Here is a 27,810-nt window from a genome sequence, read left to right on the forward strand (position 1 = left end):
TACTTGCTTCCCGAAGTTGGAAAACTTAATAACTTTATTGATTTTTTAAAACAAAAAAAATAAATGATAAACAGACAAGAAAAAGGTTTAGGGCAGAAAATTTGGGGTATAATATGCAATTAAATGGATATATATGTGGAAGGGCTGAAATTTATTTCTTTGAAATATATTATTGAATTATAATCAGTGAAAATTTCAGCCCTTTCTTCCATGTATAAAATAAAAACATTTTACGAAACTTTCTTTTATTTTTGATAAAAGTATCAAGGCTTTTATATGTACAAAGATGGAAGACTTAGAAATACCTACAGTGGAAGAATGGTGAAGTTGATGGAATCAGGGGAGATGGCAAAATTGATAGCCTTGATTAAAGAAAAGATTTTGGCCAATTTTATTTTTACTTGGAAAACATTTGGATTTTTTTCAAGAAATGATCAATCAATAATATTTATTCAGTCAATTTGCAAGAAAGGAAGTGATGATTTTAGGATTTGATTATTAGTATTATATGGGATTATAGAAATAATGAAGACAAATGTTAACCTTAGAGGAAGAGTTTGATGTACTCTTTTATTCATATTGGTACCAAAAATACCAGAAGTCTTTTTTGTCTTTTGTTCAGGCACATCTGTCTTCTCTCATTCTTAATTATTCTCCCCCATACATCCCTACGACCCATCCGCTCGCACAGAGAGGCACTTCTCCAGGTGCCGTCCACCAGACAGTGCCATGGGGCGGCGCCTAGGAGCAGAGCCTTCTCTGTGGCGGGCCCAGCCCTGTGGAATGACCTCCCCCCGGATATTAGGACCACTACTGACCTCCGCTCCTTCCATGTAAAGCTCAAGACCCACCTATTCCAAATAGCCGGCCTGGCTCAATCATAACTTCATAACGCTCCTGATGGGTTTTTTAATTCAGTAATTTTATTTAATGGGATTTTAAATTGTGTTTTTTAATTGTCTTTCACTTATGAGTCTACCTCCTCCATGCACATGTATATGTCTTTGTTCTTTATGTATGTATGTGTGTCTTTATCTGTATTTTATCTGTTTTGATTGTATGCCGCCCCGAGTCCTTCGGGAGAGGGTTGCGGCTAATCAAATAAAATTATTATTATTATTATTATTATTATTATTATTATTATTATTATTAATTTTCTCTTAAACCTTTTTTCTTATCTGCTTATCTGTTTATGTTTTTAATTTTTTGCTTTTGAAAAGCAATTGGAAAACTTCTAATTTGTGCTAATGCTAAACCACAGATCATGGTCCTGAGTCTTGCCAAAATTCTTATTTAAGAATTCAGCTGTAATAGAAAACAAGATATTACTATTAACTATATAGTATTCTATACATGATGTATTAGGAGAGGAGAAATTTGTGATCTTAATTTTCAGATCTTTTAATACAGGTAATATTAAACAATATTGTATCCCTAGCTTTTCATTTTCACCTTGTTAGTTTTTATTAAAATATTTAGATTTTTCGGTAATTTTCCTAATAAAAGTAATGTTTAATTCTAATTTACTATGTTTTTTAGTGTATAAAGAGGCAAGTACTAAAGAACTTATGTGGCTTAATACATAGATACATCTAAATGACAAAATAACATAATAGGACAAGTTGATTTAAACAGAAAATGAAATAAGGCTACTCCCAGCCTTATCTTTAAAATAGAAATAGAAGTTAACACATGATATTTTTTCCATTTTAACCCAACAATCCTGCAGAAAAGAAACCGAAGTCTAGAAGAGGACTTTATTCCTTAGTATGTTAACTTTACATACCGGTAGATTTTTATAATCTAACTGGGAATTACTCCATTAAATCCTTTAAAATATTGCTTTTTGTATGTTTATCTATAAAAACCTTGATATAAACCTAGTATTATTAGTATTGTTTACATAGGTAAATCCCTTGCAAACTGGATTCATACTATTTTTTGTTTCTTTCTTTTCTACACTGCAGGGTCTGAATGTAATCTTTAATGTAGCTCTGGCTCTCTTAAAGGTAAGATAATTTTGTAAAATTCTTCTTATCTTTCTGTATTCACTCACTTCAGCAAGTTCACAGAAGTACCTTGGTGCCATAAATGTTACTATATTGCCTATATAAACATAATTTTGTTTACTATTTTGATTAATTGGCTTCAGGAAAATATAATAGAAAATAGAACGTACTCTCATCTAATTTATAAAAATTAAAGTACCTTTGGTAGATGAGTGGCTCAATATATTTGTTAAATAAATTAATATAAATGAACAAATGAATAATTTTGTTTCAGGTAATTGGCCTCAGTTGAATATGGCTGGCCATAAACAAATTGCAGGTTTTTTTTCCTGGTTGTCTATAATACAAAGCTTCCTCTTTACCTTGAACGTTGGGCACTATCTAACAAAATGAAATTCAATGGTGAAAAAAGTAAGATTCTACATTTAGGTAAGAAAAACAAAATGCGCAGGTACAGTATAGGTGGTACCTTGCTCAATAGTAGTAACTGTGAGAGGGATCTTGTAATCCTAGTGGACAACCATCTAAATATGAGCCAGCAGTGTGCAGCAGCTGCCAAAAAGCCAACAGTTCTAGGCTGCATAAACAGAGGGATAGAATCAAGATCACGTGAAGTGCTAATACCACTTCATAATGCCTTGGTAAGGCCACACTTGGAATACTGCATTCAGTTTTGGTCACCACGATGTAAAAAAGATGTGGAGACTCTAGAAAGAGTGCAGAGAAGAGCAACAAAGATGATTAGGGGACTGGAGGCTAAAACATATGAAGAATGGTTGCAGGAAGTGGGTATGTCTAGTTTAATGAAAAGAAGGACTAAGGGAGACATGATAGCAGTGTTCCAATATCTCAGGGGTTGCCACAAAGAAGAGGGAGTCAAACTATTTTCCAAGGCACCTGAGGGTAGAACAAGAAGCAATGGGTGGAAACTAATCAAGGAGAGAAGCAACTTAGAACTGAGGAGAAATTTCCTGACAGTTAGAACAATTAATCAGTGGAACAACTTGACTCCAGAAGTTGTGAATGCTCCAACACTGGAAGTTTTTAAGAAGATGTTGGATAATCATTTGTCTGAAATGGTATAGGGTTTCCTGCCTAGGCAGGGGGTTGGATTAGAAGACTTCCAAGGTCCCTTCCAACTCTGCTATTCTATTCTACCTGTTATGGAAGGAATTTGAATTTCTTGGCACAACTTGGAACAACAAATTGTGCTATTGTGCTACCATGCTATTTTAAAAGTAGCAAATATGTGACTTGCTAATGGTATGCAAGTGATAGAAATGTCTAGCAAGTAATAGAATATGTGCAATAGTCTATATCCTGCTTGTATATTCATCTTCTTTTCTTGAATATGTCTCAAGAAGTTTTCTTCACTTGCACTGAATTTGAGCCTGTTCAAAATCTCTTGTCTGAAGCTCCTTAACAGGAAGGTTTACATGCTGTGCATTTCCTTTAACAAGTTCTTTGTTCTTTGTCACCTTCCACAGCTATTGTGCTTTAGGAACACAGCTAAAGTATTTTCTACTCTTCTGTTTTTATTCGTCTTTGTTTAAATATTGTAGTTTCATATTTATCAACTCAATTATTCTTTTCATTTTCATTTTTCATAATAGTCCTTTTGCTTTCAGCTGGGCATTCCCCCCCACCCCCCAACTTGCTGCTATAAATATTAGTAGCAGCATTAATTCTTGAAAAAATGCTCAGAACAACAGATACTGCCAAGCCTTTTCACACAGTTGCAGTGATGACATCCAGCACAATTTTTCTTCAGCAGTAAGGCATGATGGTGGTTTCATCATGAGCCCATCATTTAGGATCAGTTTGAATAAGATGACCTTCATTCCTATTCTTTTCTGTGCTGCTGATTCCATGACCCAAGTGAGTGTGTGTAGATATCTTGAAGCATTGTCTTTTTTGCCATAGGAAACATCTTGAGGTTAATTAATTAAAAAACCCACTTTATTATGGCCAAAGACCATATACAATATACAGTTAAAATATTAATAAGGTAAAGAAGCATAAAGCTAAGTTATGAAAGGCAAAGCATAATTACAAGAATTTTCCAGAAAGCTCTCCAGGTTCCTGATAAACTGGAAGATCATTTGGAAGGTCACAATTTTAAGTATGTAGCCATTTGAATCCTCTGCTTGTTGAAACAATCAAGCAAGCTCATAAGGAGCTCACAAAATATATTTATTTCACTCTTTACTCTTATATTTAGTTAGAAATAGGTGCATATCATTTGGAAACAATCTGAGTCAATGTTACCACATATGATGGTTGAAGCAAATTATCTGGGAACATCCTTAATTCACCTTATATTATTAGTTAGGTTTGAATTTTCTTTAAGTAGACAAATAACTTTTGATCTTATTTATTGTGACTTCTTGGCATTAGCTGTTCTCAACACTGATAAAATAATATACAACCTCAAGTGGAATATTTGGGATTCAGATCTTCAAATAGATAAAAATCCGATTTTTTTTACTTGCATTATAGTTCAATAAATATCCCTCCTTGATCCATTCCCAGATACTTTAAAATGTTACATATCTGACATGGAAGATTTTTCACCTTGGTTCTAAGTTACCTATTAGGGTAACAAACAGCAAATACATCAACATCACCTATGAAAAGTATATCTGTATATGTACCAATACAGATTCTACAATTTAAATCCTCCTTTTTTTGCCTTTCCTTTTCCGTAGCTCAATAAGAGTCCTAGATTTGCACTTTTCAAGCTTGTTTCTAGGTGGCGGTTAAATGTTGTTGTAACTAGCATAGAATTGCCAACAGAAATTGTAATTTTTATTGCTTTAATACATTTTATTTCTGCTGTTTAATTCTATTTCTGTAAGCTGTCCTGAGGCTCTGGGGAATAGATTGCATACAAATATAGTAAATAATTAAGCACAAAGAAGATTATTTTATGCCCATATACATTTCTATTTAAAGTAGCATCTGAGTTCCATTTAAATTAGGATATCATCCTTCAGTTATATTGTTTTCACTTGCCATTGAAATCTCTCTGTGGAAAGGACTATATCATAATTATTGCTTGCTCCATATATCTATAATGTGTATATAATGTATATATAATATTTGCATGTTTGCACAGGTGTTTTACATTAATCAGCTATATTTGTATTATTAATTCAATTTATTTATTCAAGGGGGATAAATCTTTTAATAAAATAAAATAAAATCTTTAATCTTTTAAGAAATTCAGAAAACAGCTGAATATCATAATGGCTAAAAAAAGATTTGAAATTCCCCAAAAGTGTGAAATATTTGTTAGAAAACTAATCATTGAAATCTTATTTAGCTCACAAGCTTGTTTTCCATTCTACAAAGGAAACATTAGAATACAAGATTGAAATATTCTGTCACCTTCAAATATTTTTGAGCACCTAATAGAAATATCACAGATCAATTTTTTACATTTTATGGTCTACTAGCCCCTGAATTTACAGTATTTCTCTTTGTAGGCATTTGCCTTAAAAGTTTGGAGCTTCCTTGATTATAGTTTTAAGTGAATGGTGTTCAATCTGTTGGCAAGGAATTACGTTACTATGAAAGAATCATTTTGAGACTATCTATCAAATTAATTCCATTTTCAAAAAACTTTGTCACATAAATGCTTGCTTCATGCACAACATGTGGTTCACATGTGTGCATCTTCACATTATGGCTTGCATAACAAGTCATTGTTAAAACATATTTAGGCTTTTTTGCTTGAACAGTTTTTGTGTAAATTTAGTCAGTTAGTAAGTTTTTCTATAAAACCTAATTTGTATGCATATCTCAGACACTGCTTTCAGACTTTTCTCTATGGGTACTTTTAGCAAATATATTTGGCTTCTAAAGAATATTATGTTTTCTATTTTATGAGAGTAAACTGCTAGGAGTTTTCTGACAAGATATACATGTAAATAATAAATTCTTTTTCATTAAATGCTTGATGCTCATCTAGAGTTGTGTTAAAAAGAAACATTTATTTTCATTAATAAACAAACTTGCAACATTATTTCCTGTAAGAATTATTGTATTTATGTTATATATATTATTTGAGCTTAGCAGCCTTTTTTAAATCATTTTTTAAATGAGATAGTGTAATGATATACAGTAGGAATGACCTTGGGGACCAGTCAAAGAGATGCTGTTAGGGAATGGTCAGATAAGAGGGCATAGCCACAACTCTATAGAGGACAGAGCTAGGGGGTCAGGAGGGACCCACCCTAAGTTAGGGGCTGCAAAGGTAACAGTGGCAGAATTGTACTTTCATACTTGTAAGTGTTTGTTAATATAACTTTACAAGAAAGTATAATTCTCTGGCCATGGCTCCTCTGGTCTACCTGGTAAGACTGACAGATATTGTACCATTTACATAGTGTTGATTGTTTTCTATAGAGTGATGCGATTATTCAGTCTTTTAGTTTTTTCAGCTAAATTGAGGTGCTGAATTCCTTACAATAACTCAACATCCTTGTGTTGAATGGAATTCTTTGGAGACTGTAGGATACAGCCATATATGGTGACTGAGAATTTCTCAGTTTGCTAGGATGAAGAGGCCAACAACATATTATTTCTTCTTATTGCCAAAAGAGCAGGAGATAGAGGACTTAGATTTTGGCCCCAAAGTTTGGTGCTTTTCTGCCATTTCTCAGGGTAGAACTATGTCTTACAGCTCCCCTGTTCTTGGATTTTGCTCCAAATCTGCAAAGGAATGGCGAATTAGCAAACAAAGCTTTAGACCTGCATTTTAGGAAATGAAAAGACAAATTGCTCCTGTCGCAAAAGAATACAACAAAGCAAGTCACAACTAAGAAAAGGAGCCATGGTGTATTTATTAATACAGAAAAAAAAACAAGCACAAAATTTACCCACTTTGTTATATATAGTACTTCTATGGAAAGTTACGAAGAAGACAAAACTTTTTGACAAGATGTTCTTCCACAGTCTACCTGTGAATGCCATAATAATTTTCAGAACTAGAACATCAACAAAACCTGAACAAGCAAAGCACAACTCTGGGTTATGCATGGCAAACTCCCTTTAGTTTAGTCTCTATCCTTGCCAGCACATGCTGTCATATACAGCAGGTGTTTCCAGAACTACCGTAGGAGATCTGGGGTTACTGAGAAGATCATCAGGACTCTCTTAAAGAGTAAATGAATTTGTAGGAACAGGCTGATATTTATTTGCTTCCTGACTTCTCCATCTTTTCTTTTTAACTCAGACTTGATTTCATTTTAGAATACTGTAAGAATATTTGGTGTGCTATCTCTTCTGAACACCAGAGAGCAGTGCCTACTGGTGTTAATGTGTCTTGAATGATTGATTGGATTACGTATACCGAGGGCATAGCTACTGTTGATCCCCCAGATGGAAATACTTGAAAGAATCAGTGTTTCTTAAATAACTGAATATGCTGAATCCTAATACATCTATATATGATTCCCCTATCACAATAAGAATAAACAATTCTCCTGTGTGCTGCTTGGAGAGTCCAAGCATGGGTTTTAACACAGTCTAAAATGGCAGCGGCCATTTTAAAGCATTTAGTGCGCTTTTTGCTGGTTGCTAACTGCCATCTTGAACTCTGAGAGCAGTGGCGGCGGCTATTTTAAAGTGACTATTTTGCATAGATCACCGTTTGGAGCTGCTGAAAGATCTGCGAAGTTGCACTTAAACCCCTCAGCTGCAGATTGTCGCCAGGGAGTGTTTGGCCTTGTCCGGGATGCCAGCAAGGTCTGCCTTCCCGCACTGACCACTCAATAGCTTGAGGAGGGTTTTGGCCAACAGGCATTCCCCCTCTCAGACATTGATCTGCGGGCATTCCATAGCCGGCTGGCTCCCGTCCGGTGCCTGTCTACGGCTACATTACCACCTCTGCATCAAGCATCTACGGCATTAAGGCTTCTGCAGATCACCATGGCAGATGGAGGTTTGGAGGCGCAGGAGGTGATGGCAGGGCCCTCCTCCAAACGCAGTAGGCCAGATCCTCCACCCAAAGGGGGGAAGGGAGGAAAGGGCACCACAAGGAAGGCCGCTCCGGGACCCTCAGGGAATAAGGATAAACCCAGGGAGGGTACCCGAAAGCATAAGCCTGTGGAGCAGCAGGCCCAGAGGCAGACCAAATCCCCTGAGCAGATGGATTCATTGCCATGTCCACTTTCTGGCCAGATAGAAGAGAGAGAACTTGGTTTGCCTCAGGGAAACAGGTCTCCCTCATTAATCGGGGAAGAGTCCCGGAAGTCTTTCCCCGATGCCTCCTGGGGCTACCCTGAATCATCCAGTTCGTCACTCAGAGAGGAACTGGAACCCTTTCAGGGCATCCTTCCAGCAGAGGAGGGAGGTGGCTTGGTTAGGAACAGGGGCCAGTTCGCTCCGTCTAGGGCTTGACCCAGGGAGGATAAAGGACAAGTCCTGTCCACAGAGATGAAAGAAGTGATTGCCCAAGCCATCTCCCAGGGCATAGCTGAAGGGATACGGCAGAAAGATGCCCGCACGGCGGGAACATCTAAATCAAGACTGCCCTCAGTTCAGGTCAGGGACCAGGTCTCAGCCTCTCCTGGCACCTCTGTTGCCACAGATGAATCAATCTGGGAGGGGGAGGAGGAGGAGGCTGAGGAATTTGAATTATCTGAGGATGAGGATCTTCCTCCCGATAAGCCCGCCTTCACTGGGTTGTTTAAGCCGTCCTTGTTTAAGGCCATTCAACACAAGGCCAAAGCATCCACCGAGCTAGGGTCTACTCCTAAGAGTTCGACTGTGCCATCCTCCTCCTCTAAGGACCCCAAAGAAGGTGTTTTCAAGGAGAATGCTCCAACTCAGGAACTGATTCTGGTTCCAGATTTATTCATGGACATTGTCCAAAGACAATGGGCACAGCCCAGTACTTTGACCAATCCTAGCGGTGGGGATAAATATCTGTATTTTGTAGAGGCTAGGATGGAGGATATTTTGAAGTTACCTGAGGTGGATGCCCCGGTGGTCTCCTTGACTTCACTCGAACCTGCCAGCGGATCTGCTGGACGGTCTCAAGGTGGAAGACAAAAGATCCGAGAAGGCCTGTCATAAGACGCATCAGGTGGCTGCCTGGGCCATCAGGGCATCCACCTCTGCCTCCTTCTTCACCAGGGCTTCCCTCCTCTGGCTGAGACAATTGAGATCCAAACCTCCCTCTGAGGGATCTTGGTGGCGTCATGATCTCAGTAAAATTATCACTGCAGTGGAGTATTCGGCCAACACCTTGCTGAATGCGGCGAAATTCATGTCCCATGCGTTGGCGTCCAATGTAACTTCGCGTCTCCTGCTGTGGCTTCGCCACTGGCAGGCGAACATGAAGGCAAAGTGGAAGCTTGCTTCTGCTCCCTTCAAAGGGGACAGCTCTTTGGGGATGCTCTGGACAAATTTGTGATTCAGATGAAGGACAAACAGAAGGTCCTTATGGTCTCTCTGAATAAAAATGAGCGGAAAAAATCCAGTTCGTTTAGGAAACAGACCTTTCGAATGCAGGAGTCTGCTCAGGCATCCACCTCCTCTTCCTACCATAGACCCTACTCGCAGGCAGGTGATAGAGGTCAAGATAGGAATTCTTTGGAACATGGGGTAGGCAACAACAGCATTCCTTTTGGAAGCCATTTCGTGGCAGTTCCAACTCCCGCCAATTCAGATGCGGCAAGTGACCATCACCGTGTCCCTCCCATAGGTGGTCGGCTGCAACTTTATGCCGACAAATGGGAGGAAATTACCACAGACTCGTGGGTTCTCAACACAATCAGGGGTCTAGTCTTAGAATTTCTGTCGTTTCCCCAACAGACATTCATTCGTTGTCCAACTCACAAGAATCCCCTCATGCAGACGGAGATTCGTCACCTTCTCCAAATAAGGATCATAGAACCCGTACCAACCCGTACCAAGGGATCGATCAAAATTACAACAGACCTCGCTAGGAATACTAAAACTCTTGTTTCCAAAATTCCAATGACTACCCACCCAGGTCATGCTTTGCAACCAGGCCACATTTAAATGCCCATATTTTATGATGGTTTTGCCAAAAGCCAGCATTTACTTCTGGTTTTTTTTGGTGAACTATATTTTATTAACAACCACAGCTTAATGACCATCACAAAAAAGGTTGTAAAATTGTGTCAGTCATATAGGTGGCCTGATTTACAACCATCATGACTACTGCTGTGATGGATAGGTTCCATTACAGTTGTAAGCGAAGAATTACCTGTAAACACATTTTTCTAAGTGGTTCATTTGTGGGGAAGGCAAGGAGGAATAACTGTTACGGTAATTTTTTGTCCCACAAAGTTTCAGTTGTTACTATCCTCTCAGATAACAGGTAATCTCTATGTTCTCTATTGTGGATATGTCATCATGCAAAACTGAGAATTAAGCATTAGATTCTTATTATGAAGATTCTATTGTGTTTGGCCTGACAAATGCATCGAAACCTCAATTCAGTCAATCAATAGTTGATCATAGCCTTAATGAGAACTACAGATATGCTTTATTCCATGTTGCCTGGAAGTTGAGTCGTGGCAACTGGACTTCTTTTCTTGTTAATTTGAATCATTTTCCTGCTTATCCCAAGTAGCTTCTTCAGACTGGCCGAAAAAGCTACTTGGATAAGTAGCAAAATATTTCCAACTAACAAGAAAAGAAGTCCAGTTGCCATGACTCAACTTTCAGATAGCTCTACCTGGATGACTGAGAATCTTCATCGACATTGATTCCAGGTTATGTTATATATACTGTATAAGGGTGCTCCTCCTTTCTATTTTTCATTTGTTTGATGGACTACTCAAGTGTGTGGAGTCCAGCATGTAGCCTAGAGACAAAATTTAAGTCACGTGTCCATAATTTCTTGGGCAACTGGGGAATTAACTCATTAATTGGCATCTTCTACACCAAACCAGAAAGTTTTCAGAAGTCACTGAAAATGTTGGGTGTTTCAACCTGAATGATAGCTAATGTAAGAGCCTCTGTGGCACAGTGGTTAGTATACAGTACTGCAGGCTATTTCTGCTGCCTGCAATTTGGTAGTTCGAATCTCACCAGGCTCAAGATTGATTCAGCCTTCCATCCTTCCGAGGCGGATAAAATGAGGACCCAGATTGTTGGGGGCAATATGCTGACTCTGTAAACTGCTTAGAGAGGGCTGTAAAGCACCGAGAAGCAGTATATAAATAAGTCTAAGTGCTATTGCTAATGTACACAAGTCAGGCAGAATCTCTGTCAAGCAGCAGAGAGATCTGATCTAGCCATAGGCACACTGAAAGCTATAGCAGAACAATCATAAATGGCTCATGCTGCCAAGTTCAATCACCTTCATAAAATGCATAAAATAACATGTGCACCATATACAAAGAATGGACTAGATTAATTGAAGGGGAAATATCAGTGGAAATTATTTTGCAGACAATAATTGCCAAGACCAGAGTGTATAGAGCTAGGTCATGTGGAGAAAAAAATGTTAAATATTCCTCATGCAGCTGAATATACAAAAAGATTTCTATTTTGTCTTGTATATGACATCTTTCATATCAAACACATTTTCAGTTAACCCCCCCCCCCTTAATATTGTTCTAGGCTTAGAATGCTTATTTCCTATATTTAGACTGGTCTTTGTGAATTTCTGAAATTTTACCTACATAAAGCTGTCTGTCCTGAAAAGTATAATTTGTGTTGCACAAAAAGCACAAATGCAGACATTTCACAGTTTTAGCACTCGGCTGTTCTATTTTTCCATCTGTCTTGCATTCATGCAGCAATCTGGGTGGGACTGACAGGTTTTCCCTCCCTATTTTCTCTATTCCGTATGTCTAGGCAGGATTACATCTTGATTTGAAAGCCTGTATCTATCGTGGTTAGTATTATGGTTGAATTTCAGTCTGACTTGCCTAAGCAAGAGACAACAAGGTTGTCTGTGTGCTGGGGAGCTAACATATATGGAAGGAAGGCGGATTTGGAGGGTCGCTCACCATTGGCTTCTTATGACAGCATTCTCCTCTGAGGCATCCTCTGCATGCTCATTCAGCTGCCTCCGCCTTTCCCTCCCCCTCCCCCGCCTTTTCTATCACTTCATTACCGATTCACATAGAGAGGCGGCAGCAGCAGCAGACGCCTAACCACGCTTGTCACGAATCAGGGATTGCAATGAGCTCATCCTTTTTTTCTTTGCAGCTTTACAACCAGACTTGGCTTTTTGCTCTTTCTGCTTCTCCTCCTTCTACTTACACGCACTTCCAGGCAAGCTGGGCCATTGCAGCCCTTTTTCTGCATCATTCTCTGCCATTTTTCTCTTTTTTCAGGCATTTTTAGATCCAAGTCTTCAGCTTATATTTGCAGCTGTACTTTGGTATACCGGCTTCTTCTGTGCTTCTTCCAAATATGTTTTCTGGGGGAATTTTTTAAATATTATATTTGGTTGTCCCTGTTGTGGACAATAAATGCATTGGTTTCTAAGAGACCTAAATCTGGCTCCCATAATACTATAGTGAAAAACTGTGGCTTAAGAGGACAGCATTTCTCATTCTGGATACTTGCAGTTTTTTGCTGATGGAGGAAGGGGTGTCTTGCCCAACCCCAGCTCCCAAGCTCGTGCCACCCATCAGAAGGACCCAGGATATTCACGATGAGAGAAGCAAGCTCGTGAATGAGTATGCTTGTCGAGTGCTGGAACTTCTGGGGATGGGGCATCGCCTGTTCGTGCCTCGTCTTCTTGCGGTGAGATCCTTGTTTTGCAAAAATGGGTGTCTAGCAAATCTGTCATTCTTGTCTACTGTCTGTCTGCTTTCACATATCCAGTTCATCTAGTAGTTAATTGAGAGGGTCTGTCTCTTTTATTCATTAGAGTTGGGAAGCAATGACACTTCGCTACCTTACTTCAAAGACAGCCATAGGCAACGTGGTTTATTCCTGTTATTTTGGACAACTCCCATCATATTACATTATTGGTCATGCTGATTGGAGCAGTTTTGCATTCTGGTCTCAAATCGCTCTGCCTGTTTTAGATAGTGGGAAGGAAGAACTGGCCACTTTTTTGTGAATCCAACATTATTTCTCAGTTCTGAGCCTCTGGTTTTTATTTTTTTAATGCTCCATTATGTAATTTTCAGAAGCATGAAAATGGGAAAAAAGCCAGGTAATTTTAAATTCATGTCATTTTTTAAAAAATCCCATGTTGTATGACTTGTTGCATCCTCTTATTCTGCCTTTCTACTGAGATACAAAGGACAGCAAGCAAACAATCATTTTTGAGGTGGATTCTAGAATAAGGATATTGGCATGAAAATAACAATGTCTGATTAAATAATAAAAATATAATTATTAATGAACTGTGATTCTGAAATATTTATGCATATACTTGTCCTTGATCTGGTGGTGAATATGGAGATCCTATTTCACAAGCAAAGAATACAAGTTTGACGTAACCAAACTTTATCCTAAAACTCTTTGGATGCATCTGAATTTCAATTCTTTGCACTATTCTGGCCCATCAGCTTATTTAATAAATTGACAAGATACCATCAAAACATTTTAACATTATAGTGAATAAATTTTGTCAAAATCAAAAGATAAAATATTTCTATTATTTTAAAATTCTTGATCTGTCTGACTCCAAAATTTGTCATTTTCTAATTTATAATCCATCATGTTCTTTAAAAAATCAGGTTTCATAGCAATATATTTCATTCAGTGTCTTTTAGTCCTGGATTGTAGCTGTTCCAATACAGAGTCAGTGATAAACATAAGAGTTTCTTCTCAATTAACATGTCCTTAAAATGGCTAAGACTCTGTTAAGCTCAACTGTTGCCTATATAGGCAGTATATGTAAGTGGTTAAACTTTAGCAGTTCAACTACCATAACCAGTAAAGTGATCCTGCTATCATCCTTATTTATTTCTATAATGTCCCTCAATAAATTGTACATATTGTTGACATAAGAGAGAAATTGCTACTTCTTTTTTAAAAAATTTTTTAAGGGCACTCTTGTAAATCTTAATAAAGGATATTCAAAAATTTTGTATAGTAAATATATAAATTCAGATGTGAGATTAAGGAATGTTCCATTTGGTATATTATTTCCAGTATATGTCTATAGAACATACGGGGGTGGGGGGGTGACTTTTATTAGCTGTAATTTGTCACCAACATCTCATATTTAGCTAAAGCAAAGGTGGGCTGTCTTTTGGAAACAGTAAATCCAAATCATTTGAAATAAATTAACAAGATCTATTAGTCTAAATCCCCCCCAAAAAACAAGAATAGTATAATGATTAAAATATTGAATCAGGAGCAAAATGACCAGATTCTAGTCTACTAAAAGCTTATTGGATAACTTTGGGCCAGATACTCTACCTTATGGGGTTGTTGTACGGCTGATGGGAGAAAAGAGCACTATGTGCCCTGCATTGAGCTCCTGAATGAAAGGTAGGATATAAACCTAATAACTAAATACAAATAGGAAACGAGTTGCTTTTCCCATTTACATAAGTTATTATGTGATTCCTGTCATATATTTCTTTTTATCAATTTAATTTTGTTTCTTGGCTTTTAACTACTACAATTTTGTAGAAGATATTGACCCCAACCCCCAAATTAGTCCATGCATAAGACTTCTATGATTTTTTCTGATACTGTTATATTTATTACTAGGGGCATAAACAAAATGTAAAAAAAAATTGCTTGTTTTGAATCTGGAACAAACTATTATGTTCCTAAAGTTCTGCCAAACCACATCAGATTGCTGAATATGGATTCCACAAGAAATTTACTACAAATGTTGGACAAGTCTGCAATACCTCACCAAACTTACCCATTTCTTTTGCATGATCTCTGTTACTTTATATCAGTGACGTGCGGTGAGGTTTATGGCTGGTGATGCTGGTGACGTCATCAGGAAGGCAGGGAATGGGACCACGTGTGCTGGAGGCTGAGGCTGCCTCAGCCTCCAGCACACGTGATCCCATTCCCCGCCTTCCTGAGCATGCTCCGCCGGCTCGCGCTCCGCAGTCCTCCAAAGCGACTGGGGAACAACGAGAACCTTCCTGCCTCTGCTGGACTTTGCGCGCTCCTCACGACTGCATATTGCAGTCGCGAGGAGTGCGCGAAATCCAGCAAAGGCAGGAAGGTTCTCATTGTTCCCCAGTCGCTTTCGTGGCTTCATCATCCGGGAGCGCCAACAACATTTCTGCCTCCGCAGCTCCCGGGTGCGGCCAGACGGATGTATATAATATTATAACATTATATATATATATATATATATATATATATATATATATATATATATATATATATATATATATATATATATATATATATATATATATATGTAGTATATAATATTATATACTATTATTTCATGAAGAGAGGTGAGGCTCTGCCTCCCCTGACCGCACGTCCCTGCTTTATATCCTCTTATCACCTCCCCCCCCATCTCTTAACACCCATATATTACCTTCTATACCTATATCTTATTTCACTGATCTCAGGAATAAGAAACAGATTCTTAGCATAGTAGATGCTGAATTTCTCATCACATTTTCTTCCTACTGCTCGGTCTCCTCTTGGCTATTGTAGCTGATATCTCATTTGACAAATCTCACTGGCCTTCCTGCTTCTAATTTCCTTGATCCAAACCCTCCCCTCCCCATATATCCATTTAGCTGCCACTATGATGTCCACACATACCCATCACCAAAGAAAGCCTTGGCTTTCCTCCCACTCTTACTCTACCCCAACCATTCTGCCTTAAAACAACCACATTTTGTTCTATATCTGGGGCAAAGCAGCTGCTATCATGTACAAATCAAACCATCTGGTAGCACTTTTTCAAACAAACACATTTTATTAAAAGGCATAAGCTTTCATGAGCAATAAGTTTAATCAGATATTAGTTTAGTCAATTCATGCATCTGCTGAAGCTCACAAAAATGCATGCCTTTCAATAAAATGTGTTAATCTGAAAAGATGTTGCCAGACACCTCCTGAATTTTTGCTACTGTAGACTAACAACCAGATGAAAATATCTGAAATGCAGTTTGGTTTGATCGCAAACTATCTAAAGCCAGACATTCAAGCAATCTGTTTCATCCTGTTCAAATACTTTATCCATTGTCTTTTTCTAGTTCTCAGAATTTCCAACAGTTTATGTAGTCTACGATCAGTTTGCATCAGAAACTGAAAAGTTATCTGAATTTCTAAACACTATTTCAAAATTAGGACGTTTTGATAGTTCTCGTCCAAGACAGACCTAAAAATATTTACTCCAGGACACATTGATAGGTTTTTCTTGCATGTGGTGCCCACAAAATTTATACTTTGAAGGCATTATTTCATTAATTTTTCTCCATGTCCAATTTTTACACATATTGCCATTAGAAATTATGTCTGCTTTCTCTATCCTGATCATGAAAGATAAAAATTTCTTACTTGTCATGATCTTTTCTAAGTTTGTGACTGCTTTTCTCAGTAGAATTACTAATGCATTTACTTTTCTAGCACATAGAATAGAATATAATTCTTTATTGGCAAAGTGTGATTGGACACACAAAGGAATTTATCTCTGGCACATAAGCTTTCAGTGTAACAAGTGATAAATCATAATAATAACCATAAGATACAGTAATCAGAAATCATAAGATACAACACTAAATGATAGTCATAGGATGCTAAATAAGCAATCAATGTAAATTGATTGCTTATTTAGCATCCTATGACTATCTAAATACCGTGTTTCCCTGAAAATATGACATGTCCTGAAAATAAGGCCATGCCACATTTTTCGGCTGGGCAAAAATAAAAGCCCTCCCCTGAAAATAAACCCCCTGGACAACTCTCCCCCCTCGGCCAGGCAGAGCGCCGCTCACCAACCTAGCAGTATCCCGAAGGCGCCAAGCAGTGGGAGGGGCAAAGGCACTCGCGTTGCTTGGCACCTTCAGGATACCGCTAGGTCGGTGAGTGGTGCTGTGTCCAGCTAGAGAGGAGGGTTGCCGGGCAGCTGCTTTCTTTCGAGCGGGCTCCTGAAGAGCTGGGCACCGCCTCAGGGTCGAACGGCTGTGTTGCACTGTTGCAGAAGCACAACACAGCAGCCATGAAGTGATCACGATCATGAGCAGCCACTCAGAAAACCCCCTTTCCAGTCAGGCACAGCGCCATTCATTGACCTAGGGTTATCGCCAAGCCTCATGAGCGCCTGTTTGCCGCCCCCGGCTCCTGCGGCTTGGCGCCTTTGGAATGCCCCATGGTCAGTGAATGGGGCTCTGCATGGCTGGAGAGGGGGGTTGCACGAGCAGCTTTTCTGCTCCCTGCTCACATGCCTCCCAGCCTCACAATGCCCTTACCCAACTCTCCCTGCAGAGCCAGGGCACCTCTGCTGCCTCCCCCGCCCCAGCATGGCTTTTTCTGTGGCTTCCAAATCACGGAGGTAGGATGCCGAGTCTTCCAGCAGTGGCCGCTCTGGGAGTATGCTCTATGGTTGTACGCTCTGGGAGTACGCTCTGCTGGCAGCTGGCCCACAACCATAGAGAGTTGGGCAAGGACATCATGAGGCTGGGGGGGGGGCGCACGAGCAGGGAGCGGAAAAGCTGCTTGCGCAAACCCGATCTACAGCCATGCTCCAGCATCCTAGCCAGGAGCAGTAGCACAAGAACCACCACCACTGTCCCCTCGCAGCAGCAGGAACAGTGGGTGGGAAGGCCACCTGCCCAGCCAGCAAACTCTGCCCTGTGTGCCCGAACTGAGGCCGTAAAAGAAGCTCGCTCGGGCGGGGAGGGAAACTCCATTCTGCCCGTCCTGGCTGGCAGCTCTGATCCCTTGCTCTTCTGGGTTTTGGCACACCAGCCACCTGGTCTTCACATGCACATGCATGCCAGAAACCGGAAGATCAGATGGCCGGTGCATGCATCATCTTCCCAGCGCATGCATGTACTCCAGGTGGCTGCTCTTTCAGTTTGTGCACTCCCGCTTGTGTGAAGACCAGCTGGCCAGCACGCTGGAACCATGAAGAGCAACGGGCAACAGCTTCGTATGCCCAGAGAGATGGCTGTGCATGCCATTTCCATCACACGTGCCATAGGTTCGCCATCACAGATATAGGTTCCTAATGGAAGGCAGATTGGTAGCAATTGGCTCCCCCCCCCCCCAGTTCTAACTATCTGTTGAAGTCTATTATCTATCGTATCTATTTTGAGCTAAAAATAATGCTCAGTTCTTCATTATCGGATGTAAGGTGGTCACTTTTTCCCTCTTTGTTCACTTTTTCAATCTTTTTTCTGTTCAAGGAATATCTGCATTGCAATCTCTTGTTTTGATTTCAGCTATATTTTGCTATTCATTTAATGAATGGGACTACCCATTCAATTTTTTCAAATTTCAGCCAGTGCAATAACTTTTTGTTCATGATAAAAGTTGCTCAAAAGAACACTCTAATATCCTAGAAACACAGGATCTGGAATGGAACAGACTCAAAGATCTGTTCCTTGTAGAAAAGGCTTTCCCTTTCCTTCCTTAATAGGAAAACCATGCACTGCACCACCGCTGGAGATTTTCAAGAAAAGTTGGACAACCATTTGTCTGGGATGATCTAAGGCAGTGATGGCGAACCTATGGCAAGCTTGCCACAGGTGGCACGCGGAGCCATTTGTCAGGGCACGCGAGGCGCTGCCCTGTCAGCTGGCCAGCGCGCATGTGCGCACTGGCCAGCTGAATTCACCCTTTTTAAAGTCATTTTTTGCCCTCCCCAGGCTCCAGAGGCTTTATAGGAGCCTGGGGAGGGCGAAAAGAGCCTCCCTCGCCCCCCAAAGGCCCTCCAGAGGCTTCATGAGCTTCCCTGAAGCCTCCGGAGTGCAAAAAACTGGCCCTACAGGAAACCGGACGTTCGGGAACAGACTTCCGGTTTGCTCGGAGGGTCGTTTTAACTGCTCTGGAGGCTTCAGGGAAGCGTCCTGAAGGCCCCTCAAGCCTCCAGAGGGCTTCCGGGGGGGCGGGTGAGGCTGTTTTCGCCCTCCCCAGGCTCCTATAAAGCCTCTGGAGCCTGGGGAGGGCAAAAAAAGCATGCAAAAAATGGGGGGCCGCGCCTGTAGTACACCCATGCGCACTGGGGGCGTCATGCATTTCATTATGGGTGCGGCACGCCCGCACACTACGCCCCTGCGCTTCCCCCACTTACGGCACGCGAGCCAAAAGAGGTTTGCCATCGCTGATCTAAGGTCTCCTTCCATGTGCAGGGGGTTAGATAGAATACCCCCAATCAGCCCTATGATTCTATGAGTCTAAGATGTAACAATTAAGCATTTAATCTTGCAGATATTTCATTGTGGTGGGTGACAGTTGACAAGTGTTTTCCGATTTCACTCTTTTGATTGTCAGTGACATTTACTTTCCAATTTCTCTTTTAGCTAGATTCTAAAGAACTTTCAACTCAAACCATCTCTATCTAGAACAGTGTTGGTTTGATCTTGGCTGATTTCCAAGGCAGTGTAGACATATAACCCACTTTATGCTTTAATTAGGGATATGGTAGCTCAGTGGCTAAGCTGAGCTTGTCGATTAGAAAGGTCGGCAGTTTGGTGGTTTGAATCCCTAACGCTGCATAACAGAGTGAGCTCCCGTTACTTGTCTCAGCTTCTGTCAACCTAGCAGTTCGAAAGCCTGTAAAAATACAAGTAGAAAAATAGAACCACCTTTGGTGGGAAGGAAACAGCGTAGCATGCGCCTTCAGCATTTAGTCATGCAGGCCACATGACTACAGAGACATCTTCGGACAGTGCTGGCTCTTCAGCTTTGAAACGGAGATGAGCATTGCCCCCTAGAGTTGGGAATGACTAGCACATATGTGCAAAGGGAACCTTTACCTTTATGCTTTAACTTTCCTTTGCAAGCAGCCTTAACTTGGGGGGGGCTGGTGCAGGACTTCCTCCCTCTTTTATATGTTCTTTGTAGAGAGTATTAGGGAAAAAGATTTTTTGAGGCTGTTTGATGCTTATTCCTGTCCAGAGTCCCACTTGCTGTAGCTACACCTGAGGTTCAATTCTTCTTTGAACTTCATTGCCCCCATCTGGAATCTCTTTGACACCTGTGGGGCTTAACGCTACTGTTGAATAGAATGATGTAGCAACCCTGACGGGGGTGTTGCTATTATCCCAGCCAGGTTTAGCTTGACTCCCATCCAGCTTCTTTCTTCCATCCTGGTCTGGTGCCATGGTGCCATTAATGCTGCCACTTATTCATTACATTCTGTTTACAAGCAAATTGCTGGGCAAAACCCCCACTGTTTTCACTGTTGCTGTTTTCACTACTCATGCCCTGACTCCAACCATTGACCTAACTTCTGTGGTTTCTCAAAGGTTCTACTACCAGGCAACCTTATGGCAGAAGCTTCCTTAGTACCAGGTCCCTCTTTTCTAGGCATTCTGTCAAGCAAAACCTCCTGGCCAACTGCCTGGATCCTTTGCCAACTTTTGCTGGTGCCAGCTGGACTTACTGGGACCTACTGTTGCTTTTCCTGAGCTTTTTGGTGCTTGCTAATCCACTTACCAAACTCTAACCTGTAGTATTCCAATCTTTCACAACCTTCCTTTTTTCTTCTCTTCTCCCTGGACCTTGACATGCTAGAGCTCTTTTGCCTTATCAGTAGCCCTGGAACCCTCACTATTGGACCAAGCTTGAGGTATTCTTTTCTCTGCCCAGTTACCCATTTCTAGTAGCAAACCTGCTTTTCAAGTCCCTCTCCTCTTTGAATGCACTTTCAAGTCAAGATATATGTGTTCTGCAGAGAGAACTCAGGAATCATCCTGTCATATCTAATATACCCTTTAGTTTTACTATATTCCCCCTTCTAGCATGATGTTTTGCCGTAATTAATAAAGCAAAAATAAAATTATCTATCATCTGATATTTGAGGGACTGCCACAAATATGAGGGGGGCAAACTATTTTCCAAAGCACCTGGAGGGAAAACAAGAAACAATGGATGGAAACTAATCAAGGAGAGAAGCAATCTAGAACTAAGGAGAAATTTCCGAACAGTCAGAACAATAGACCAATGGAATGGTTAATTCAGAAGTTGTGGGTCACTCCATCACTAGAGGCTTTCAAAAAGAGATTGGACAGCCATTTGTCTGAAATGGTTTAGGGTCTCCTGCTCCAGCAGAGGGTTGAACTAGATAACCTCCAAAGTCCCTTCCAACTCTATGTCCTATCTCTATTATTCATTCTATACCTATCTAACTTCATGATTCTTCCTTTTCTGATAATTGGTTTCAGCCTGCCTGTATGACTGTATTGTCATTAGACTGCTTGCCAAATGAATTATTGCAAACATTTAATAATTTGTATTTTTTCTTGTATTTCTTTTCATTATTATATAACTATATATTGTACAACAATTTTTGAAAATTCTAGGCCACACAGTCTTGTTTGATATATGTTGGAATGGAGTGTTGGCATTTAATGCCGTTATTCATGAATCTTTAAAAGTTGAAAAAATATTTTATGTAGTTGTTGTATTTTGTCTGATCTATTGTTATTATATAAACTCACTTTCTAAGGGAATTGCTTCCGGAACATATGCTGACTTGGCAAATGTTTCTGTCTTTCTGTAATCTTGTTTGCAAAGGGTTTTAGAATAGTCTTTTAATCTTCTTTAACTTAATTTGCTTCAGTTAGATCCTTTTCCATGATTCCAGGTAGTCCTTGACTTCCAACTGTAATTGGGCCTGGAACTATGGTTGTAAGGCATGGTGGTGCATTAAGTAGGTTACCATGTGACTGCTCCAGATTTTACAATTTTTTTGAGGCAGTCATTAAGCAAATGCCACAAATGTTAACTGAATGCCACACTCATTAAATTAACACTGTGGTTGTTAAGCAAAGCCATTTTCTTTAGTGGGTGGTGGGTTTTTGTTTTTTGTTTTTTTTGCTGGAAACCAGAAATAAATCCCAGAAACCAGCAAAAAATGCTGGAATGCTGCAGATGGCCATAAATATGAGTTGGTTGCCATATGCCCAAAATGCAATTACATGGCTTTGTGTGTGCGTGTGCATGTGGCAATCAGAACTCAAAACCGAGTTGTAAGTAGCTCTGTGTGTATGTGTGTCATAACTTCAAATGGGAAATGACTGGTCGTTAAGCAAGGACTACTTGTACACTTGAATAGCCCTAACCTAGTTAAAATGTTCCTCTGATTGTAAATATACTTTACATGTTTCTTTCATTAGTTCTTTAATTTGTTGACATTCTTATTCAAGATATTTTATCTTGCATATTCTTGCTTAATGTTGGAAGTCTGGCTTCTATTATTTTTTAAACTTATCGGCCAAGACTTTTTTCTTCCCCCCACCTTCCCCCAAAAGTCTTTTGTTAATTAGCATGATAATTTGTTTCAGGAGCTTCTTGGAAGTGCTTCTTGATGATATTTTGGAATATCTTTTTCTAGTCTTCTCCTTCAAGTTCATTTTTCACAGTGCCTCTTCCTTCTTTCTTCAGCTTTTTAGATACCTTTTTGCATAAGTTAAACGGACTACATCGGTTAGATACCAGAGATATTAACTGCTTTAGGTTGTTTTTTAAAAGGGGTAGTTTGGAACCTGTGTGAACTTTTCATCCACCTATTATCAGTCCCTTAAATGTTCCCCTTTCTCTTTTTCCTATTATGTAATCAATGTGTTTTTGTTGCCAATCCTGTGATGATGTCTGTTTGTGGAATCTGTATATCTGTTGTCTGAAACAGGAATTGGTATTAGACAAAGAATTCTGATCACAAAGCTTCGTTAATATACTGTATCACCTGCATTATGATGCTTGCCCAACCCAAACCTTCTTATAATTTCAGGTTCTCTCACATCTCCATCTCCATATCTCATCATATCAAGATGCTATTCCACCAAGGAGGGATTTCCTCCATATTCCTGTCTTATATTAGTTAATATTCAATTTGAAGGATTTAATATATGAGTTAGTTTCTCCCTTTGTAGGTAGTCCCTGACTTACAACCATTCATTTAGTGACAGCGACAACGACCATTGTAAAAGTGACATGATGATCACGCAATCAAAATTCAGATGCTTAGCAATTGGTTCATATTTATGACAGCTGCAGTGTCCTGGGATCATGTGATCATCTTTTGTGACCTACTGACAAGCAAAGTCAATGGGGAAGCAAGATGCCCTTCACAACCGTGTTACTAACTTAACAACTGCAGTGATTCACTTAACAACTATGGCAAGAAAGTTTGTAAAATGGAGCAAAGTTCCCTTAATAACTGTCTCACTTAGCAACAGAAATTCTCGGCTTAATTGTGGCTGTAAGTCAAGTACTTCTCATTAGAAAAATTATCATTGTATGCTAAATTCTGTCCTGAATATTTGAATGCATTTATAACCTTCCTCTTTGGTAAGACAGACATACCTAAATACATATGTGTGAGCATATATGCTATCATATGTACACACAAAATAAAGAACTATAATTATTACATGTATGTAAAAAGAGAATTCCATTGCAACATACAAACCACATTTTCAGTGTAATACTGAGGAACAAGGAGAAGATGGAGGGCCATGAGGCCTGTCCTTTTTCAGATCTTTTAGGAAGTTGATCTGGGGTTCGATTAAACCCAGTAAGATAATGAAAATGAGAGTGTGAGAACAATTTATTGAGTTCGCATTTTAATTTCCCAAATAAAAATGCAAACAAATATTTATCACAAAATGTATGTATTATGGGGATGAGTATGTATTTTTTGCATAGATGCTGAAATGAGAATATTGATGAATTTCTGCTTTATTACTCTAGAAGTACTAACTCTCATAAGAGGAATTGTTGCAAGAGCAAATTTACTTTGTTTAATCATTAACACAAAAAATGGCAACACACCCAGATTCCAAATTGGTCCTCATCTGTGGTTTTGTATATTAATTTTGGTATGTTGGCTACAACTAGAGTTTATATGTTTACAAATGGTTTTTTTTTGGGGGGGCGGGTTATATTACTTACCTTTATACATAGTAAACCCTTGTTAACTATGAAGACAATTGCTGCATTGTTCTATCATTTCTGAAGCTTTCAAAACCTTATAATACAATGGTACACAATTCAGAGATCTGAGAAAGAAAAGCTATCAGCATGATTTTAACATTACTAGCTTTTTAAATATTTATTTCTCAACTTTATTATTTTACAAATAATTCAGGGTGGTGAACATATCCGACACATTCCCCTCCTCCAATTTTCTTTTAAGTATAGAAAAATAGTGATATCTTACATTATGTTGACTCTAATTTTCTTGTTTTTAGAAAATAGGGTTATTTAGCTTCCTATTCCACTGATTGGATTTATGCTTATATAAATGCTATATCTTATGAAATAGAGCAAAGCTACTTTGATTCACTGTTTACACCTGTTCGTGAATGTATTTCTTTGCAGACTTCCAAAGAGGATCTTCTGCAAGCTGATTTTGAAGGGGCTTTAAAGTTTTTTAGAGTACAGCTGCCTAAAAGGTACAGGGCTGAAGAAAATGCTAGAAGGCTTATGGAACAGGCCTGCAATGTCAAGGTAAGATTGATTATCTTGGACATTTTTGACATAAAATAAAGCTAATATAAAGACTGACAATTTGAAATATCAGTAATTGAACAAAGGATATCTTTGCTAATTTTTTCATAAACCCCTCCCCCCAAATATCACCAGAGCATCATTTACCACCCAGTTTGCTTAGACAATAAACTGGTTTATGGGGAAAAAGGAGCTGACATCCGACGACACGCTGTGTGATCTCGGAGCTCCTTCGACACTTTTGCCACTGGACGGTCCATCTGGACCTAAACCGTCCTGAAGAGACGGTAACAGGGAAAAGTACGTCTTGCTGATCTCAGGGACATCGCAAAGTCCCTGATTGATCCAAGAGAATCTCTTCTAGCCGGCAACAAAAAGCCCAGCCTCAAGCGGCTGAAGTCGGGACAGCTCCACAACGGGAGGAAAAGCGGAAAGAGAAAGTGTGTCCATCTGGTGAGGAAATATTTTTTTTATAAAAGACTGCCCAAAAAAGATTGAAGTTAAATTAAATTGGTAAAGAAAAGAAAAGGAAATAAGCGGCGGAATTAAGCATTTTTGGACCGTGTGTTATCTTTTTTATTTTATTTTTTTTCTATCGATGTTAGAAAAAGTTTTGTGAACTTTTTTTACTTTTTAAAGTGAAAGTTTCGGATTTTCTTCTATTTTTTTCTTTAATCTATGGATTAAATCTTTTCCTTTACTTCTACAACACTGGTTGGGATGGATTTTTCTTTTTATTTGGTTTCATTTAAGAACTTTGTTCTTCTAAGCCTGAAACATAAAGAAGATATAAAAGATATATAAAGAGGGTAGTATTCTTAGAGGGAAAAGAAATTACACTGCCACTTGGAGGTTGGAGGTTGGAAACATTGTTTTTTCTTTTTTCCCTTTGATCATTTTGACCTTCACTTCAAAGGCTTCAGCTTGTTTATAGAGAAGAGCATGGATTGTTTACGCAGGTGCTCTCTGGATGCTTGTTGCTAGCTGGAAAGAAGTGAAAACAAAGATTTGTTTTTAAACTAAAGTGGCAATGTTTATTAATTGGAAGGATGACACGACTTCAGAAAGAAACCATAACATTACAACAGATTATGTCTGAAATTCAAAAATTATTAGACACAACAGAGAGAATTGAGAAGAGATTGGAAAATATTGAAAATATAAACTTTAATGTGGCAAAATCTGATGGAAAAATGGAAGATACTCAGCAAATAGAAGATATTCAGCAAGTGGAGGCTAGAGTCCTAAAAACGCAGGGGGAAAATGAACAAAGAGGCAAGATAACCGTGGATATTGACAGTGAACTGAGTGTAGTTGGAGATGGAAAGAGTGGAACAAGGAAAGGGAAGATAGATGGAAAGGTGCTTTACTACAGATTTCAAGGTATAGAAGAAGAAAAAAGAGAAGAATGGATGGACTTAAGGAGAGAAATTTTGACAAAAACACTACTGATAACCAGATAAACTGATTAAGGAAGCTGATGGAGGGTTTCGAGATTTTACAAGATATGTAATAAGCAACAAGTTGAGAAGAGAAGTCCAAACAAATTTGATTAAGGAAAAAACCAGAAGATTAATTCCACAAATGGCAAAAGAAATAGGACTACACTATTACTGGAAAGACACAGGTTGAGATATGAAAACTAATAATAAAACACTAGTTAAATTTATTTAAAATTAGAGCATTATGTTAAAAATGTAGTGTTAATGGATAAAGTTAGAGAAATAATTGATAATGATAACAATGTATAGATATGTATTGGTTTGATAAGAGGAAATTTGGTAAAAAATTTAAATGGTAAAAAAAGGGGAAAAAGTAAGTTAAACTTAGTCAAACTATCATTAAATAAATGACTGATAATGATAATAATGTAATAATTTGTATTGACAGGATAAAAGAGAAATTGATATAAATTGTAAACAATGATTAAGAAAAGAGGTTTAAATTTTTTTGTTATTAGACATAATTAATTTTTATTTTGAATGTGTTACAAAGGTATAATGTGGTTGGATGATATTGAAAATAGATAAGGGAATGCCACTATGTGGTTTTGTTTTAAATTTTGTTTTAAATTTTGGAATGTTTGTTATAAAGGGACGTTAAAACAACTATAGTCATATGAAGGATGAGGTATGATGATTCCAATATATAGAAATATGTGTGATGTAAAATATATAATTTGATATGAATCAGAGGTGATGACTGTGGAAGGGATGCACAAAAACTCTTTGTAACCAATTGACACACTTTCTACAATTTGTAATGGAGGTTGACTTTGTTTTTATTCAAAAAAATAAAAAAATTATATATATAAAAATAAATAAACTGATTTATGGAAAATTTGGTTGTTGTTTCTGGGGTTCAAATAGGTACAGTACCCAACACAGAGATAGATCCACATCAGAATGTTTTAATTCTTGAATAGACTAATTTGACAGGGTATGCTCAGCCCAGGGTGCAAGGATTCTTCGGCTTTAATGCAACATGTATTTTTAAATGTTTTCAAATACTTTTGTATCCCACATTCCTTATGCTTGTCTTTAGCTGTAATAAAGATTGTTTGATTTGTGCAGTGTTGAGGAAAGCATTTCTTTTTTTCTTCAGGATTGCTTTGAACATTTTTCTTCTTCTATATAAAGTTTTATTGGTTATTCACAGTAAAGCCTTGGGCTGTTGCCATTTATGCACTATTCTTTAAGAATGACAAACTGACAGAAGCTTTACCTTATATGCCATGATGAAGCTTTGACAGAATTGCCTATGTAACCAAAGGTTTTATCAAATTAACAATCACATCTCTTGGTTTTCAGCACTCTTTTGTACTTCTAATAATTATTCCGAGTTTATCAAATACATACTTTGTTCCAATGCAAATCCTGGCAAAATTGTAGCTCAATGTAGCTTTTTGGTATGTCAGCACCAGGGGCATTGGTTCCAATCAGATGTGAACCAGGCTACATTTCCTGGTTCACAGGAAGCATAAAACAACAACAACAACAATAATTCCACTCAAAACCTGCAGATTCATTGTCAACCAAAAAGAAGAAAAAAGAAGTCTTATATGCTTCACCTTCCCCATTAGCATCACCAAATTCTCAACTCTCCTGATGTAGAAAAGAATATATGTAGCTCAGGTTGAAATGTGGATTCTTTCGTGTTTTCTGAGCTTGGCTATTTGCTTGCAGACATCTCATAACCCAACTAGATAACATCAGTGCTAGTGAATGTG

At 38.7% G+C, this 27,810-nt stretch overlaps 1 protein-coding gene across 5 annotated transcripts in view; it reads left to right on the plus strand.

Moving 5' to 3' along the window:
- RABGAP1L (RAB GTPase activating protein 1 like) overlaps positions 1-27,810 on the plus strand; it is a 204,148-nt gene that overhangs the window by 125,274 nt on the left and 51,064 nt on the right. For 4 of the 5 annotated variants that reach the window (XR_014174998.1, XM_081948451.1, XM_081948449.1 and 1 more), the window contains exons 17-18: positions 1,968-2,009; positions 24,453-24,581. Coding sequence is in view for 4 of the 5 variants with exons in the window: in XM_081948451.1 (XP_081804577.1) it covers positions 1,968-2,009; positions 24,453-24,581 (171 nt within the window). In the remaining variant the exon portion in view is untranslated. Of the gene's footprint in view, positions 1-1,967; positions 2,010-12,075; positions 12,753-24,452; positions 24,582-27,810 lie in introns of those variants that run through there. The other variant, XM_081948452.1, reaches the window with a different exon arrangement.

This window comes from Natrix helvetica, assembly GCF_964273705.1.
Source record: "Natrix helvetica genome assembly, chromosome: 3".
In the NCBI taxonomy this organism is placed as follows: domain Eukaryota; kingdom Metazoa; phylum Chordata; class Lepidosauria; order Squamata; family Natricidae; genus Natrix; species Natrix helvetica.